The 20,530-nt window shown below is 35.7% G+C and overlaps 2 protein-coding genes across 2 annotated transcripts; both read right to left on the bottom strand.

Moving 5' to 3' along the window:
- Positions 1–674: 674 nt before the first annotated feature.
- LOC129103272 (ubiquitin-conjugating enzyme E2 D2-like) lies at positions 675–7,042 on the bottom strand. Its single transcript, XM_054613652.1, has 7 exons — positions 6,666–7,042; positions 5,739–5,802; positions 5,025–5,056; positions 4,728–4,805; positions 4,143–4,248; positions 3,681–3,774; positions 675–1,293 (listed from the first exon to the last, which is right to left on the bottom strand). The coding sequence occupies exons 1-7, from the start codon at positions 6,687–6,689 to the stop codon at positions 1,248–1,250; spliced, it is 444 nt and encodes a 147-aa protein (XP_054469627.1). The 5' UTR covers positions 6,690–7,042; the 3' UTR covers positions 675–1,247.
- A 1,749-nt stretch (positions 7,043–8,791) lies between these two features.
- zmp:0000000662 (RING finger protein 145) lies at positions 8,792–18,964 on the bottom strand. The gene is made up of 11 exons (XM_054613933.1): positions 18,740–18,964; positions 18,304–18,576; positions 17,463–17,571; positions 16,685–16,776; positions 15,692–15,933; positions 14,921–15,096; positions 14,653–14,793; positions 14,126–14,308; positions 13,861–14,008; positions 12,777–13,133; positions 8,792–10,653 (listed from the first exon to the last, which is right to left on the bottom strand). Exons 2-11 carry the CDS (start codon positions 18,470–18,472, stop codon positions 9,727–9,729), a joined length of 2,544 nt encoding a protein of 847 aa, XP_054469908.1. The 5' UTR covers positions 18,473–18,576; positions 18,740–18,964; the 3' UTR covers positions 8,792–9,726.
- Positions 18,965–20,530: the final 1,566 nt, after the last annotated feature.

Genomic DNA, 20,530 nt, shown 5'->3' with positions numbered 1-20,530 from the left:
ATACAGATATTAAAACAGTCAATGACCGGTTAGGAATTTAAAAAGTACAAAAATAAAATCCTAAGCATTCAAAGCTTTATTAAAAACACAGCTGAAAGTGCCTCAACTTTGTTTTACAGGTACAAGAGTTTGCATATTCACTTAAAACAAAAAAACACCACCCTCATACGTTTTATGGTTTTAAGTAACTTTATTGAAGGGAAAACTAAAAAAGAAAAAAGAAACAGAGCCACTAGTTGATTATCAACCATTTGCTTTGCATCGATATTTTTGGGGCTACAAAGAAGACAGTGTTCGATTTGGGCGTAAAACTAATAGCTCGTCTACTGGCTTCTAAATAACAAAATAAAGAAATAGAAAGCCTTCGAGGGGAACCACATATTTCCATCTGTTCGGCTTTATAATCCATTTAACTTGCAGAAACATATCAGATATAATTGCCTACCTTTATTAACATGCATAAAATACAACATTGAAGTTCTTATATTTTGTTTCCTTAACATTGATATATACTGCTGTGCTTCTCTGTACACACACTTTTGATAGTGGAATAAGATACACTTCTTTCCTCGGGTAATATAGTCATATACTAAAGATCAGAAGGACATTCTGACATCACACCAGTCCAGGAGGATACAGGAGCCAATTACCAGATTTTACCAAATCAGATCAGATTTTTAACCACTTTCAAATAATAAAAATAATGCAGCAGAATTTCACCAAATTTAAACTTTAAAAATTCAGAGTTTACAGGTATGGCAAAAAGACAGGCTTCTCTGTAAGTGCTTTGAGAAATCCAGCTTAAAGAGTAAAGTAATTATCAAATCGCACAGGATGCAGCCAGTCAACCAGCTGGATCTTCATCGTGGGGCTGATGGTGTTCAGGAGACCAGTCGCATCAGATTCTACTAAGTGTGTGCAGAGTAAATGTCATCACCACCTCCTACTGGTGCATGCTCAAGCTCGAGAGTGTTCAGAACCAAGGTGATTATTATTATTTATTTATTTTAACTCCGTATAAAATGGGAGTCGAAAACTTCACAGAAAACTGGCACGTGTCCTAGAGAGAGAAAACACTATCTTCTTATAAGCGCGCAGGTGGGAAAAAGGGAGGGGGGGTAAAATGCTCTGATTAACCAAAAACAAAAAGAAGAAAAAAAGTGAAAAAGTAAAAGAAAATCCCGTATGTTTTGTTTTTTTGTTTGAACCAGCAACAACATTTTCCACCAGCTTTCCAAATGATGCAATCACATTGCGTATTTGTGTGTCCAGTCTTTTGCCATTTTGGTGTATCTGCAAAGAGAAAAAAGGAAACAAATTACTTTAGGAAGTCTCACATCTCATGTTTGGCATAAAACATTTTGTAACACTATTTCATGAATCTATTTTTGTTAAAGCACATGCACATGAGCACATTGCTTTACATCATTAAATGCATAAATATATAATAAAAATGCACTTTGTACAAACTAAACTTCTCAATTTGAAACGCTGAAATATTTCTTTAAAGAATGAAGGATACATATTTTTATTGCCACACCAAACAGTTTCATGCTGGAGTTAGTGACTATGTTCACGTGCACAGAAAATTAAACTTCTCTTCTACAACACTGTTTCAATAATTAAAAGCTCATTCCCAGTTGATCTAAAAACCCAAATAAAAAAGACCATTGTAATATATTTCTATTTAAAATGACTGCAACATATCCCAAATATATGAACATGTGCATTTCCAGTTATTGTGGTGAGTTGAGCTGCAAAGATTAGTAAAGTTTAACAGTTTTTTAAGCCAAAACGCAGCTTCTCCAATGACATTTGTGAAAATCCACAAATGCCTGTTTTCATTTCAATCATAGCCAAGAACCTCCTCTGAATAAGACAGGTTATCCTTTTATTTAAATTGTATTATTGACTAAGATACTTTTGTATTAAGTCTTTATATTTATTAATTCACCATCTTATTTCCTGCTTCATGTTTCATTACAATGTCTGGTCCTGTGACCCTGAAGCGATGTAGAGATCTACCTGCCAACCTTTTCTTGAATAAACTAATGTCAAAAAACTAAAAGTATATCCTCCCTGCTTTTTTCAAACCATGTATGTTTCGATGCATTTCTTTCCAGGAAGCCACAGTGTTTATATTTCAGTTAACTATGAAAATTAAATTAGCTTTAAAAGAATCAATGGGCATACAAAACTTGTTGCATTTATTTAAATGTTATATCATTGTATGGCTAGTAGACTGTTTTGCTTCATAATCTGCTCCAACAGCTACATTTCCCAACCAAACTAAAACCTTCCTTATTGTTGGTCTGCTGGAATTCAGTTTCAGACATCATAGCTCAACAATGCAGTTCCTTTTGGCAGGCAGTTGTTGGCGTGTGCTTGAATGCATCACCCTGAACCTTTTTCATTCCAGAAAAGCTTTGCCACGCAACAATAACTGAAATATGAAAGGCAACCGATTATGATCTGAGAAGGATCGTCTATCTCAAAGTCTCTTAAAGTTGTAGTACACGCTGGAAAATGGTCAGCATTTTGTTAAATTTAAATATTCTGTACTATGGTGTGGCTTATAAGCACATCAACAGTCAACAGTATCTTAAAAAAAAGAAAAAAAAAAAAAAAAAAGGCTTTCAAATGTAACATCTGGCAGAAAGCACCCTTTCCTCTGATATGAAAGGCTGATGTGTTTGATACAAATAAAACCGGGTTTAAAAAGGGCCATTTTAAGAAAGATTGTATTTTATGTCTGCATCTGCCAGCAGGCCATAACGATAAGAGTCGGCATACTATTCCACCCACATGCACTCAAAATATGTGCATATATTTGCAGTCTTTCAGGAGCGTTCAAGTGCATCTTTTTTTGACAAGACGCATACGACACAACAGACCTTCATCGCTGCCAGTTCTACGATGTCAGTTGGGTGAGTCTATGCCTTTAAATGCTCCCATAATATGTGAGAACCTCCTTATTGGAGTATTTTTTCATGCAAAAGAAAACATAGCAGTTGCAGGACTTTTTGATTAACACTACTGTATCATGAATCTGGTGTGCATTAGCAGTAACCCACAACTGTCAAGAGACCGTTTAATCTGTGGGAAGACCACCGATGGGCTGACTGAAATATTCTGCTAACTTGTTTATTAACAGCAACAGACTTCATCCGCAGGTTATCAAAGCAAATGTAAAAAGCTGAACACAACAGACCAAACCCATAACACTAACCAAGATGCAGCACTGGCTCTTGATCTTACCCTAAAGCAAGGCATACTTCGTCGTCCACTCCTGAGCTAGTTTATTGTACCTGACAGAGTGAAACTAGGTTACATACTCAGGTGATTCTTACTTCTTTCGACTAGGCGTCTGAAGGTCGCACTTATTGTGGGCAATGAATCATAAAATATACAAATCAGCTGCCAGTTTAGTAGGTATACCTTGAATAATAAAGCAGTATAATAAAACAGCGCTGCCATAAATCCTTCATGAAGGCTGTAATGTTCAGTTGTGTTTTAACTGTTTTAAACAAGTGCTGATACATTTTGAAGGAGGTAGTTTGTGTACCTAACAAACTGGCATTTGAGTGTATTTTGCAGAGCGTTGTTCATTTTAGGAGAATAAAAAGGTTATTGCATATTTAAAGAAAAGTTCAATACTCATAAACAGTTCATACACTTACTTCGAACTATCTGTTTTGTAGATTTGTGCGATCTCTGGCACTAGTGGGTCATCGGGGTTTGGGTCACATAGGAGTGAGCAAATGGAGAGAAGAACTACAAGAAACAGAATAAAAACACACCGGTCAAGCATGTTTTTTCAAAATGAGCAAATTAAAAAACAAATACGCATTTTAGCACATCTACCAGCCTCATTTCTCACAGACATTTTTTTTACCAGGTTAAAATGTATTAATTCGCAGCGTCAACAAATCACATTGATACAAGTTAAAAATATTTCTGGGTACAATTAAACACATATTTCACAGATTAAATGCAGCCACATGACCGGTTTTTCCTAAAATCAGGTGATCCCTTATGAATTGCTCATCAAATAATTATAATAACATCCCAGACTCTGACGTCATCTAATAGTTGACCAGATTGACGTCAAGAACATTGTGTTCTTGTAGGACGGCACATACCTTTAGAAATAGTAAGCGCAGGAGACCACTGTGATCTGAGAATATCCAGACAGATACTGCCGTTACTGTTAATATTTGGGTGGTAAATTCTTGTTGTAAATGCAACCTGGAAAGAAATAAGAACATAAATAGAAAAGTGAGTACAGGTAAAGTAGGGCACACATCAAGTCAATTATATGCAAGTCAAATTCCAGCACGGGGCAGAGATATTTGACTCTCATGACGCTTTCAACTACTGGAAAGACCGGTATTCCTTCATGAAGGTTGTCAACAATCAAATTGATGCCGAACTACTGGGCTGTTTCACTTCAGAAGAAATGTTTCTTGGCGTTTTCTCTGTAACTTTTATGGAAATGTGTATAAAATTTGTTTTTATATAGATACAATGTTTGAAGCCGGTTCCTGACACTGAACAGATCATATGAATGAAGTATTGTAATGTTGTAAACAAGACTTTTTTCTTTTGTATGAGGGATAAACAAGGTGCGTGGCTTGATACATAAATGAGGATCATTTAAAAGTTATATCAACAATGTATCAAAGCAAGAAAAACAGGAGCCTTTGTTCAGGTGTGATTCAGCTTACCTTGGGTGGTTTGAAGGGGTAGTCTGTTGGAAAATGAATTGTCAAGAAGAAAACCCCTCCCTGATATGGACTGTCACTCTGAAAGAAAGAAGGACATTTACATATTTCAGTATAGAAATAATCTAAAACCGCCTGTCCACAGCGCCTCATTATCAAGTCAAATTTCAACCTTTATCCCATGAATACATTTAAGGCAGCCAGGAACACAACGTCAGTGACAAAGTCCAACGTCATGCTGCTTAAAGTAAAAAAGAAAAGAAAAGAAAGAAACAATTACGTCATACATGAACTACTTACAGGTCCCATGATTGTGGCTTGCCAGTGAAACACTGTGGAGAAACGAAAGTAAATGTTAATCAACAGATAAAGGGCTCAGGTCTGTGAGCTGCCAGGAAATAGTCTTCTAAACTGTCTTTGCTGCTTTCAAGTAACACCATTTACCTTTATAGAACATTTTCATTCTCTTATGTTTTGTAGCCATGGTGGTAATGTATTAGTTTAGCTATATGTTCCATCAAACATGTGACATCATTTCTCTTACATTCAATTTTTCTGAAAAGTCTGTTTTCACCCTTATCTCCAAAATCTACTTCTTCATGTTTTAGCTTGCTGTTTATAAACCTCCAAACTATCAGTTAAACAGTTTCACTCTTTTGATAACTTACTAGTTGTTTTAAGAGTAAAATGAATGTCATCAAGATAAGATAAGATAAGATAATCCTTTATTAGTCCCGCAGCGGGGAAATTTGCATCTTAAAGCGTCTTAAATGTGAAGATTTGTCATTTTTTTCTTTGTCATACATGATGTTAAGCTTATTATTTTGGGGTTTTGGACTGTGGCGTAAGAAAACAAGACTGTTGAGGGTGTCGCTTTGGTCCTTGGGTAATCACAACATCCATTTTTAGATACAAAACGTTACATTAAAAAAGGGGAAAAATAAAAAAGAGACAGATCATCAACTGTAAATCCCCATCACATTTCAGCACATTAAAAACTCTGGAGACACTTACTGTCGTCCCCCACTGGGCCGGCTGAGCACTGTGCTGGAGGGTCACGAGCCAGGTCGTTAAGCTCCTGTGAGGAAAGACAAGTTTGGGACAATAATCAATAATTAAAAACAACAATAATCAAATTAGAAACAACAATAATCACATTAAAAACAACAATAATCAAATTAAAAACAACAATAATCAAATTAAAAACAATAATCAAATTAAAAACAACAATAATCAAATTAAAAAACAACAATAATCAAATTAAAAACAATCAAATTTAAAAACAACAATAATCAAATTTAAAAACAATAATCACATTAAAAACAACAATAATCAAATTAAAAACAACAATAATCACATTAAAAACAACAATAATCAAATTAAAAACAATAATCACATTTAAAAACAACAATAATCACATTAAAAACAACAATAATCAAATTATTGTTGTTTTTAAATCACATTAAAAACAACAATAATCACAACTCAAATTCAATGTTAAATGTTGATTAACACATAACACCTGACAACATGAGTTGTTGTGAGTTCAACTCTGCCCCAGATCACCTCCTCCTCCTCCTCCTCATCATCATCATTTCCAAGTAAACAGCAAGCAGACACCTCAACACATGTCCACTTAAAAGTTTTATTTCTGACACTTTCTGAATAAAGCTCCAGAGTAAGAGGATCTGAGTAAACACAGAACACACCCTGTGATGTGTCAACACAGAGTGTGTGAGTCACGTGTTGACAGGGCCCTCCATCCGGGTCTTTACGTGTTGCGCAATCCACGCTGCCTCTATGTGTGTCACCGTCAAACCCCTCCGACGACCCCCACACACCCGGAACCTTTTAAACGCAACCGAAACTCCGCCCCCCCCCCTCCTGTTAGCTTAGCTTAGCTTCATGTGCGTTGATAATACTCATGTTTTTATTTCTTACCTTGTGGATTCTTTTAAGAGCCATTTCCTCCGTCGCGACGGTGTTTTTCTGTGATTTGAATGTCTTCCGGTCCGGGTAGTGAGGGGCAACCGTGACGTGCCAGGATTCCAACGGCCTTTTTCTTCTCGACGCTCGCGCAGCTAGCTCGCGCGCGCTACCAAGACGACGACGTAACCGAATAAATAAATAATTATTATTATAATTTTTTTTTTTTTTTTGTCTTTCAGTTAAAAAAACCTTTCAACTTCTTATAGTCTGTTATTTATATATATAAAAAAAAAAAAAATTAAACTCTCCCCACTAAGGCTGAATAAATGCGCGTACCGGGTGAAGTAACCAGGACAACAAGTATATTTATATGAAAAAAAAAAAAAAAAAAAAAGCCGTTCCTGTTCTCGCGCTCGCTGCCGTTAGGGGACTAGCGGCTGGGTGCGCGTGTCTGAGGCTTTATTCTAGGAGGGGGCGGGGCCACGGGGACGGGCCGGAAGTGGTGACGTAGTCAGGCCTGAGTCAGGGTTTCATCACAATTACATGTAATTGGGATGTCTTTTTATTTTTTTATATTATATTATATAAATAAAAAATATATATTATTATTTTATATATATATATAAATACATATATATATAAATAAATATATTTATTTATATATATATATAAATAAATATATATATTTCTATTTATTTATTTATATATATATACAGTACCAGTCAAAAGTTTGGACACACCTTATATGGAATTATGTGGTAAACAAACAAATGCTCAACAAACCAGAATATGTTTTATATTTTAGATTCTTCAAAGTAGTTGAATGAGAAGGTGTGTCCAAACTTTTGACTGGTACTGTAACTCAAATACAAAACTTTATTTTGCTTGAGTATTTCTACTTTCTACCACTCTATAGTTACATTACATTACATTATATTACAGTCATTTAGCAGACACTTTTATCCAAAGATTATTCAACATATATATATATATTTATTTATATATATATATAAATAAATATATATATATATTTTTTATTTATATATATATATACAGTACCAGTCAAAAGTTTGGACACACCTTCTCATTCAATGGTTTTTTCTTTATTTTTATTTTTTTCTACATTGAAACAAATGCTCAACAAACAAGAATATGTTTTATATTTTAGATTCTTCAAAGTAGTTGAATGAGAAGGTGTGTCCAAACTTTTGACTGGTACTGTATATATATATATATATATATTTATATATATAAATAAATATATATATATATATTATTATTATTTTTATATATATATAAATAAATATATATATTTTTTTATATATATACAAATACATTTATTTATTTATATATATACAGTACCAGTCAAAAGTTTGGACACACCTTCTCATTCAATGGTTTTTCTTTATTTTTATTTTTTTTCTACATTGTAGATTAATATTGAATAGGCGGGGCCACGGTGACGGGCGGATGTGGTGACATAGTCAGGCCTGAGTCAGGGTTTCATCACAATTACATGTAATTGGGATATCTTTTTTTTTTAATATTATATAAATAAAAAATATATATTATTATTTTATATATATAAATACATATATAAATAAATATATATATTTATTTATATATATATATATAAATAAATATATATATTTTTATTTATATATATATATACAGTACCAGTCAAAAGTTTGGACACACCTTCTCATTCAATGGTTTTTCTTTATTTTTATTTTTATTTTTTTCTACATTGTAGATTAATATTGAAGACATCCAAACTATGAAGGAACACATGTGGAATTATGTGGTAAACAAACAAAGAACAATCATTCCTTTTTTAAGGTGATAATGTCCAGTTTTAGTTGAAACTGTTTTTGAGAGGTGATGATTCGGTGTGCTGTTCAATTGTACTTGATTGTACTCAAGAGGGTGTTTCTCTTATTTTGCCCAACCCATTTAGATCAGTCAGTGTGTGCTAAATAACAGAGACACGTTATTATTTCTGCTGATATTGTACTAACTAATCGTTTCAGTAAATTCCTACACAACAAACGAGGAGCCGAGTAACATCCAATTTTTTATCAAATTTAATTTAAATTAAATTTCCATGTTAAAATTTGACATTAACATTTTTTTCCCAAGAAAGACCCAACAAAAATAAAAATCGGCAAAGATTAAAAAAGGGAAATTCCTTCATACATTATAACAGTAGCTGTGTGTTAGGGAGCACATTGCCAAAACAAGTTTGGAATATCAACAATAGGTTTAGCAAAAAAAAAAGGTATAAATTTAAAGAAATACCATTTCTAACATTTTGTGATTATACTTCACTGAAGTTGTGTGTTAAATAATACAGTGATGCAGAATGCTTTATTATCTCAGAATCAACATATCGTACAAAACAAAATGTAATCTGGCTCTCTTAGCTTTTGACTACTGAACAAATATTCTGTTTAGGCTTCACAAATCTGGCACACAATGTCAACCTTCCTGTGCACCTGTCATGAATTTATTCATTTTGAAACAACAGGGAAAAAAAGTATATGTTCACAACAGTAATTTAATACTGGGAGACAGAGATCCGTCGCAGTATAAAAGGCTGATTCATGATTTACAAAGACAAAAACTGAAGTTTTTCCCTTTTTGCCACATTGCTTTCACAAAAATGCAAAACATGAGAACAGAAGACTGAGAAATTGAGAATTAATCATATGCATTCCTCAAAGTAAATATCTTTACTTGTAACCTGCTAGAATTTGGTAAATATCGATGCAAGATAATTGCTTTATAGTTACACACAATTTCTATGAATTATATATTTATCTTTTTTTCTTCTTTACAATTTCTTTACAGTTGTACAATAAGGGTTTAATTTTAACCCAACACAATTTAGTCTCTATATTCATTCCAGACGCATGTTATTTGTTATTATTTTGCTAAACTGAAGCACATTCATTACAATGTCTGGTAAAAAGACATTTCTTGATTTATTCACAGAGAGAAGGCAAGTGTGTTTTGATTCCCCGTTATGGAGGATCTCCCTTTTACCCCCTTCCAAGGCACTGGTGCAGGGCAGTCAGTCGCTGTTATCTGTGCTTCTGCAAGAGAAGGTGGCATCTGAGGAGGACAGCTGCTGGACAGTTTCATCCTCTCCGAGTCCGTCCAGCGTCAAGTCTGAATATGTTTCGTTACTGTTATGACTTTGAAGATCGTCAATGGAGTCTAAGAGTTCTGAGTTTCTATTATATGATTTGAAAGATGTTTGGCAATCCACAAGGCTCGTACCAGGTGCCTCGTGATTTCTGTTTGATTCCGGTGAATCAAAGCTCTTCCATGATTTAGATGCACCTTCACAGCTGTCATGTTTATCACCATCGCCGTTTTGCGGCTCTCTAAGATAGAAAGTACTGCTGTCATCAAGTTCTGCTCCATTACAGTTAGATTGGTCCTCCACCGTGTGCTCATTGACATCATTAAGAGTCAATGACAGCAGAGAGTCCTTCTTCAAATTGCCTTCGTTGTGCATGTTAGGAGAGGTTTTACCCAGCAGGGAACTAGAACTGTCCCCCGAAGAGCAGCTTGACACCGGGCTGACAAATCCGACAAAGTCTCCGCTGGAGCTGAAACGAAGACCTTGGACAGCTTCCCTGTGAGTATCAGCTGGTCCATCTTTATCTTGTCTCCCACACTCTCCGTCCTCAGAGCTTTTAGTCTCCTCCTGCTGCTGCTCGGCTGGATCAGGAGTTACAGCTTCGATCTGCGTCTCCTGGGACGCGCCGTTGTTCTGGTTCTGATCTCCGGCTTGATGCTCAGCCGGTTCCGGTCTCGCGTCCCTCTGAGTTTGAGCTGCCGGGGCGCCGCCTGAAGCCGGTCTCTGAGCTGTCGTGGTGGGTCGGACCGTTTGGTGGCACATCGGGCAGGTTTCCTGCACATACAGCCACTTGCGGAGGCAGTTGCCATGGAAGAAATGTCCGCAGTATGTGATCACAGCAGAAGTCATTTCCTGTGAGGAGGAGAGACATATTTTACTTGACAACAATACCTGTAAACTTTATGTAGTCGTATAAGAAGAAGTGGCATATCTTTAATACTAGTTAACATTATAATACTTATATATACAGTACCAGTCAAAAGTTTGGACACACCTTCTCATTCAATGGTTTTTCTTTATTTTTTTTTCTATTTTTTTCTCCATTGTAGATTAATATTGAAGACATCCAAACTATGAAGGAACACATATGGAATTATGTGGTAAACAAACAAATGCTCAACAAACCAGAATATGTTTTATATTTTAGATTCTTCAAAGTAGTTGAATGAGAAGGTGTGTCCAAACTTTTGACTGGTACTGTGTATATATATATATATATATACATATATATATATATATATATATATATATATATATATATATATATATATATACATACATACATACATATACTTATAAAATACAGCATAATCAGTTCACAAATCATGGCAGCTAGAGCTACACTACTGAATATAAATATTTGAACAATTCATTTACAGTCTAAGGTATTGTAATGAATATTGTTTTTTAATGTTACCTCTTTTTATTAATCTCTTAATTTATCTTTTGTATATTTTATGAACCCTCAAAGCGTTTTTTATCTGTTTCCTTTGAGCTCTCAACCTCAGCATTCTTTGTGCTGCTGTCACAAGTAAATATCCTCAATGGGGATCTATTAAGTCTGTTATTATTTTATCTTTCTTAACAAAAGCTACAGACAAAACAAGTAAAGGGCAGGGCTAACACGTTCTTAACAAATGCTCTCTGTTACTATCAAGATTTTCGGTAGTTTCTTCCTCGACAATAAACTTGGCATCATTGTCAAGGATGAAGAAAAGACAAACAAACATTATTAACCGGTTTTAACTAAAAACATGGCTCAAGGCCAAAGATTCGTGCCTCAGCAGCGCGTGGCGAGGCGGGGCAGAACTGGAAAACCAGGATCAACATTCTTAGAAGGTACACAATATGTTAGTGAGTCACTGAATGCCACACGCTCACAATCTGCCACGTTAATGTTCTGATCTGACCCTTATGTTGATATTGTGATGATATTTTGGGTATCAATATGTTTTTGGATATGGATAATAAATAAAGTCTTAACAAAGTCTTACATCCCCGGTGAAGAAAAGCTAAACATCTAAACATGTCAGTTTTAATTATTTAGTTGTGTATCTCTGTTTATTGCTGACTCACTCTGTCTCTAATAACAAGCAAGACAGAAAGTCAGAATAGGCTTTTCAAAATAAACTGCTGGTATGCTGCTTAGTTCTGTCAGATCACAGTTGACGGAGAAACAAGTCGAATGTTTTTTCTCTAATCTTTCATTAAAAACAAAAGAATGAATTACTTGCATCAATGTACACTTCAGTAAAACCTAGATGGGAAAAGTCTTAAAATAGAGTGCTGTACCGAATGCTTTTTATTTTACAATCAAACCTTCTATTGAGGTTTTTGAATGAAGCTTTATTTGTTTTTATTGTGGTTATATAGATATAAATTTAGATGTTATGGTGCTGTTAGATTGCTGCTAGACCGCCCCGTTAATACAGGTGTGTCCTTTAGTTGCGACAAGCGTAAATCAAGAATGCTGCTTTTGAACGCAAACAAATACAGATTGAAACATAATTTAGCGTTGGCTGACATTTTTTTGTGATTTTAGAGAGGGTTACTTCCATTTATTTTCCCAATACATTTTTACTTTACATTGCTTTTGAGTTATTTGAAATGTTAGGATCACACAAGTCGGAAAAAACTGGCCACCACTGGAATCTCACTCTAAAAACAGTACAATAGTAATAATTAAACAGAAATCTTTATCTGATTGAGATGCAAACAGAATGGATTGAGATGCAAAAAAAAAAAAAAAGAGTTGGGCAGCATTCAAATGAAGATTTGCATTTTGAATGTCAACATTATGAATAAAGCTTTGAACTATTAATATATCAAATAAGCAACAAGTTCTAAACCCCCTGCACACATGTAGTGCCCGTCCTTTATGGCTCAGTGCGAATGCTTCATAATCTCTAAAATCAGTCGTCACGGCGATGGATGTTACAGTACTTTGTGTAGTTTGTTCCCAGCGCGTGACTGACCTGGAAGCAGATGGAACAGACGTCGTTGTGTTGCTGCAGCTGTTGAGCTGTGGCTTTGGGGAGGGAGTTGATCTTCTTCGCCGCTTCCTGTCTGAGCAGGAAGCTCCTCCATCCGGACTGAGCCCTGAGCCAAACGTTGAAGTAAGAGTGGATGATAATGACGGAGGCCCCCATCCAGCTCCACTCGCCAAACAGCGACTCCCAGGTGCCGTACGCCACCACGCAGAGCGCCACCACGAACTCCAGCACCCTGCTGACGGCGTTCACCCAGTAGATCACTTCGTCCAGGCTCTCGATGGGGTCGGTGCGGAAAAGCTCCACCATGAAGAGGGAGTAGATCAGCATCGTGCCTATAACCTGGACAAAAACAGAATATTACAGATAATCAACGTTATGGAGGAAGTGATGCGAGACACAATGTTTAATGGAAGGACTTTAGAGAGTTTTATTGTTTTACTTTGAAGGTGCAATTGTGGAATGTTTTATGTGATTACAACATCTTTCATGTTATTCTTTAAGCATACATCTTTGTTTGTAGTGAGCTCATTGCATTGCCACAGTGTTTTATTTGATACGGCCACTGTGAGGTGCCAAAGTAATGATTGATCTAATTCTAAACATAGAGGCTTTAGGGAACGACTTCATCCAAAAACATTTAACAGTATCATGACTGCCCACACTGTTAACTTTCAAACATTTCTAAATAAAGCACAACAACTGTAGCATTAGTACCATGGTAAATTATTGAGCTATATAGGTCCAAATGAAGGGTTTTGGCAGAGTTTCCCATAAGTGCCGCTTACATTACTGCATGTACATTTTACGTTATTTACGTTGCGAAAAAATGAACACTAATCTCAACAATGTCAAAATAAAATTCCAAGCAATTGAAAACATGAGTAAAATAAAGTATTTAATGCCAATGTAGCGTTATAAGATGCAGGTTTATTAGTAATTTAATTTAGTTGTAATGAAACTTTATGTCATTTTAGATGTTCAACTCTTCAAACATGTGCCACAAAGAGTGATCCAGATTTCATTCATTTCAACTTTAATTTCAAAAGAAAGACACATAAAGTCATACCTGAAGGGAAGTCAGCATGCAGCTGGACACCAGTATGAGGAGCCAGAAGTCCATGTGGAAGAACTGGGAGATTTTATAAGCCATGAACACGGGGAAAACCAGCAGAAGCAGACACATGCTGAGGCCACGGAAATGTTTCCACACACTCCTGGAAGCAGAGAGGAAATTAAGAGAACAACGCAAACATCCTCAAAGAACTTCTGAAAGACTTTTGAACCTCGAGCAGATAAAATATTTAACTCTGTAATCTTCTTGTTGCTGTTACCTGTTACGGGATGCACCCAGGGCCAGAATGACCGGGTCTGTTATCTCAATCATTGACTGCAGGGTTGAAGTGACCACGATGAAGAGGATGATGCTGAGGAGGAAGGTGCGCTGCAGTGCCTGCATGTCCAACAGGCCCGTCTGAAGAGCGAGCAGGAGCAGAGTGACGCCCTCAGTCACACCTCTGAAGAAGAGGAGGGTAAATAATGATGATCAAAACAGAGCAGAGGAAACGTAGAGGGGCAGCATGTGGACTTTAGACTTGTATCACCAGATAATAAAAATAAAAAAGCAAACTTTTTTCATTTTCGTTTTTCCTATTATTACATGGTTTTCTTTGCTTTGTGTGCTTATTTGTATTTTAAACAAAGAATTTTAAGATGGGATTTTGGAAATTCTGCATGGCATTTTATAAACAAAAGAAGAACCCATAAATCAAGAAAATAATCATCAATAATAAAAATAACAGGTTGAAATGTGGACCAAAGGGAGTGAATTGGGGATATAAACATGTAGACGACATCTCACCTGTGCATGACGTTCTCGCTGTGAACGGCTGCATAACCTCCCAGGTAGAACTTGCATAAGTTGAGCAGTCCGAGAGCGAGATAGGACACCACGAAGGTCAGACCCAGGAGGGAGTACGGGGTGGCACAACATTCAGAGACACTGCAGGGTTAAAAATAAAAAAAGCAAAGCAAAGAAGACACTAAATTAAACACTAAATACAATGTAGGTAATGTTGGGTACAAATATACACAAAGGAATATTAATAATCCACATTATAACATCACACCTCGTGAGCAGGAAGAACATGATTCCCTGATGGCCTGGTGAGGTTTTGCCGGACATGATGTCTGTGAACAGCTGGACGACGAAGAGAACAAACCAGAAGACGCTGAAGAGCATTGGGACGGCAAACTGGTTCCACAGGGAGATTCCCACAGCCAGAAGTCTGTACAGCTCGATCACCTGAGGGACGGTGAAACCGGAGACGACACAGAGGAGTGTGAAAAAAAAAACAGGACAGACAGTGAAAAAGATGTGGCGAAGGATAACAAAGGATTTGTGTCAAAATGTGAAACAACATTTCTGAGTGATAAAAACAACATACAAAATCATAGAAAACAGACCTGTTTATAATGTAACCATCATTTATTGACACTTGAGAAGCAAAGTGTAGTAAGATGAAGATGCATTTTTCTAAATAATTAAAGGGTATTCATAAACTAGAAAGATGAATGAAGGCTACACTTAAACAGAAAAAAATATCTTTATTACTTTGTCAACTGAGGTGGTTTTATTAAACTCTAAACTCTATTTTAATACATAAAATATTATTAAAATGTCTTTAAGAATGCATTACATTTTGTTTTTTAAAATAACAATAATTTCACAAGTAATCACAAGTCAGCTTTATCATTATACAAAATATTGTTTGTGGACCAGAATTTATACAAACTATATTTTAAAAGCGTTAAATGAAGGAGCGTACATTTAAGACTTAAGCATCTTAAACCTCATCAAACAAACAGGATGCTTTAACTCAAACACAGAATAGGAGTACCTCCAGATGCAGCAGCTCTAAATAGGCAGCCTTTGCGAGCCGATATGGCACGAAGACATGCGAGAGGAGGAACACGGCGATCCCCGCTCCAGTCAGTCCCATGGAGAACGTGTGTACGGCTAACAGCGTGGCGTGACGCGCTGCACAGAGTCTGGCCAGCAGGGGAAGCATGTGAGCGGAGAACAACCACACCTTTCTGGTCTTCATCAGGAAGGCACACAGCGTGCTCAGAATAATCTGACCTGAACAGAAGACAAAAACATTAGGGCCATTGCAGGGCTTTTACTACTAAAAAATAAAATAAAATTGTGTTTATGAGAGCTGATGACTAATAACTAGATTATTTTACAACTAAACACATCATTGCTGTTAATAATGGGAAAAATCAAGGGGAAAATGATTATTTCAGAACTACAAACATCCTGAGGATGAGCAGCCCAGTGTCTCACATTTTCACTATTATCAGTATAGTATACTATACCATACCATACTATACTATACTATACTATACTATACTATACTATACCATACATACTATACTATAAAATACTATACTATACTATACTATACTATATACTATACCATACCATACTATACTATACTATAAAAGTGGACCTGCTGTTCAAATCCACAGACCATAACGCCACACTCTAGAGAAGCTTTAGTTTCCAAAGATTGCAAACATGTCAGGATTCATTTAGGGGAAAATGTTTTTTTAAATTATGTAAAAGACATCTAGAATATTGATGGAAAGGTGCAGCCATAAAATCATGGATTCATATATTTTTCAAGCATGCAACAAGCTCATATAGAATATTTATTTCTGCATGAGATTATGGAATAAAATGGATTTTCCAACCCTTAAATTTGGAAAGGAGAAGAAATGTAAACTTCTAGTTTGTTTTTTTATATAGAGAAAAATTGTCAATGAATATGAACCTGAAGGAGCCTTAATGCTACGTATTTACGTGTAAGTTTGGTTTCAGGACTCACTCGTCATTGCAGAGACAAATCTGTTGAAGGCCGGAAAATCAAGGTACACTGCTCCTTCATAACCGTTCTGCATATCCTCACGAACATAATCCCTGTGAATTGAGCAGGAAAAAAAGAAGATTTATAATTATATATTCACTTTATACTGTTTCTTCTGTGCCATGAAGAGAACACACATTTGTCTGAGATGTTTTCTTACATAGCGTCAGAGGTGTTTTGACTTTATTATCACTTTTGGGTATATAAATATATAAGAAAACACTTTGAGAAATAAAAAAAAACATAATTAATTAAACAATAAATGAGAAACATGTGAGAGGAAAATATTATTCTGCTACAGTAAAATAAATCCAGAGGTGACAGTGAAGGCTCACATTTACACGTTATGGATCTATTTCTCTGTTTTTGTATTAATTCATGCATTTGTTTATTTCTAATTAATTTGTATTAATGTAGTCATTCATTGATTTCTGTCCAAATAAGGAAGGTTTGGTTCTTTTTTATAGCAACAAGCGGGAAGCCTTTAAACAAAACCACTGTTTGTTCTCACGTTACAACTCATGACACAGTACTCCGTCTCCTAAAATGAAATGGACGGAATGGAAAGGAAACGTGATACACAGAGAGAGACGGGAACGGAGACTACAGCCAAGCTTTGTCAGCAGAGAAAACTGATCCTGCTACAGTAAATCTATATAAAGTCCAGTACTAGTAGCAAGTAGTATCTGTAGTAGTAGTAGTAGTAGTAGTAGTAGTAGTAGTAGTAGTAGCGTCTCACTTGGAAATCTGATGCCCCATGTATAGGAGAAGAGCAGCGAGGATATGGAGGTAGAGCGTCACAATGTGTCTCAACGGCAGAACCAACACCACCACGTTTATCAGATGACCTGGGAGAGAAATGGAAATGTTCACATTATGATTTCTGGGTTTTATGAAGCCAGTAGATAGTCTTAGAAAAGTATAAAAGGAAACACACTAGAAAGTTGATTCACATCCAAATCTTGTCATCAGATCTGCGGTATTTTGCAATTTTGAATGTCTGAATTACAATTTTGGAAATGTTGACTTTAATAGTCAAGCTGGTCTAAGCTGCAAAATTACATAATATACAATATTTGGAAAAGTGTCCCAATAATTGTAGTTCTACTAAACAACTTAAGACATAACTTAAGAGTTTAAAACATAAATGAAACAGAAAATCAGATTTTTTTACCAATACAAACATAATGTCCAGTTACCAAATGTAGTGGTAAAAAAACCCAGAAATCTTTTAAATTCCACATTATAATGAGTCTGTAGTTCTGATTTAACCATATGTTCTATGTTTTAGGTTATTCTTTAATATGTTCGTACAAATATTTGTTGTTTTCCTTCCAGGATGTAGTTTATTTGAAGGTAATACCTGGAAATAGGAGACGTAAACGCTCAGTAAAACCTACACTAACGGCTGACAGATTTTCTTCTTCAAAAGACTTTAAATTTAATGTTAAATAACTGGGCAACAGATGTAAGACTTCCCTGCAACAATACAAGTGTGCAATGTCAACAACAACAGCTGTCTTTTTGGGCAACTGTGCATGTGAGTACAATTTGCATTTGTCTATCACATGCATGCTTACCAAAGTAGTACATGTTCCAGATGACATATTTGTACTTGAACAGCATGTCTTCATTTTTGGCCTTGAGGTGCTCAGTCAAACCCTCAACATCACACTTGTAGAGCAGGTCCAGCACCAGGATGCTCGGCACCCTGAGGACAATGTTGGCCAACTCTTCCAGACGAGGCATCTTTGACACCACAACTTTTTTCTTTTTTGGAGAGTGTGTGTGTGTGTGTGTGTGTCACATGCTGTAATCTAGCCCTCCAGCTGCTTTGCTCTCCTTCTTGTCATCTGCAACAAAAACACACAGAACTGCAATGATTTCATGTAAAAATGCAAAAAAAATTAATTGTGCATTTTCAATGTTAGATGATGCATATTGTGCATTAAGATAAAATAAATCACAAAAGCTTTAAAGTAGCCAGAGTGCATGCAATGACAGTGTTCCACTCACTTTGCACACATCACAGCCATTTGCTAGCTTTCCCCTGCAGCCTGCAGAGCCTCCAGAGACATGTTTCTATGCCACACAACTACATATGTTTCATGTTTTCAGGACACTTTGCTCCTCGACGACACTTAGAAACATCCTCGACGGAAAAGCTGCAAAGAAATGGCTGAAATCAAACGACAAGAGGACGAGCAGAGAGACTTCCAAGGCAATGTTATGATTCCACTCGCTTGCGTGGCCATTTTTCCGTGTACACGTCAGAGAGAAACGCACCAATCAGGTTCGAGTATTCTCGATTTCAAAATAAAAGTCGTGTTTTAGGATACTACTGCTGTAATCACCACTACTACTACAACTGCTTGTGCTACTAGAGTGATAATAATGTACAGTACTAGTCAAAAGTTTGGACACACCTTCTCATTCAGCTACTTTGAAGAATGTAAAATATAAAACATATTCTGGTTTGTTGAGCATTTGTTTGTTTACCACATAATTCCATATGTGTTCCTTCATAGTTTGGATGTCTTCAATATTAATCTACATTGTAGAAAAGAAATTAAAAAGAAAAAAAGAAAAACCATTGAATGAGAAGGTGTGTCCAAACTTTTGACTGGTACTGTATTTTAAGTTATTCAGTTAATTAAGCAAAAAATGCCAAAAGTACCAGTTAAAGCTTCTTCAATGTGATGTGCTGAATGTCTTTGTAAACTGAATATCTTTTCGGTTTTGGACTGTTGGAAAATGAATCTATTAATCACGAAAAATCAGTAGATACACTGGAATAATTGTCTGTAGCCCTTAAAATACTATATAGCATGTATTTATCTACAGTACCAGTCAGAAGTTTGGACACACCTTCTCATTCAGCTACTTTGAAGAATGTAAAATATAAAACATATTCTGGTTTGTTGAGCATTTGTTTGTTTACCACATAATTCCATATGTGTTCCTTCATAGTTTGGATGTCTTCAATATTAATCTACAATGTAGAAAAAAATAAAAATAAAAAATAAAGAAGAACCATCGAATGAGAAGGTGTGTCCAAACTTTTGACTGGTACTGTATGCTGCACTTTTTTAGCAACATGATGCAACTTAAACTTCCCCCTTTGTGTCACTATATTGTCAATTTATATTGTCATTTTAACCATCATATGGTTTAACTTATTGTTAATAATGAGGCATGATGGATCATCTTGTAGGATTCATGCAATTTCACTAGAATAAACTGTTTTTGACATGTTATATCTGGGAGTGCATTTAACATCCATCTGTTGTCACCATTTGTCTTATTTCTCTGTGCCTACACAAGTTCTCTCATAACAGAATATCATCAGACAAAGAAATTATAAAGTTAGATTCCCAGGACAAGTACTTTCTGTCATGACTGGCTCTTTAGGCTCATGACATTTGGCTACAAAGTGCAGATGCATTGTTAGCATTTTAGATGACTAATATATAAAAAAGTACATTTCCTGACTGTGTGGGTGAGAAGCTGCCTGGCTCTGTGCTTCCTTATCTGCATATCGAAAGGAAGCGGTTACTTATGTTGTGTTTATTTGATTCTACAAAGACAGATCAAACTTTACAAACTTTACCTTACCTCCTTCAGTTGATCAGTTTATGGCCTTAAAAAAATATTGATATTCGAAATTAAACAAAATCATGCATATCATTTCCTCCCAAAACCCCTGACATGTAAAGTATTTGCATGCCATTCATAATACTTGATGAAAAGCTATAACCTCTGACATTAACAAACAATATAAGAGTATAAGTGTGCAACATTATGAGA

The sequence above is a fragment of the Anoplopoma fimbria genome, chromosome 15 (assembly GCF_027596085.1).
Source record: "Anoplopoma fimbria isolate UVic2021 breed Golden Eagle Sablefish chromosome 15, Afim_UVic_2022, whole genome shotgun sequence".
Taxonomy (NCBI): Eukaryota; Metazoa; Chordata; class Actinopteri; order Perciformes; family Anoplopomatidae; genus Anoplopoma; species Anoplopoma fimbria.
The sequence above is the reverse complement of the archived record's forward strand: the minus strand, read 5'-3'. Positions and strand labels throughout refer to the sequence as shown.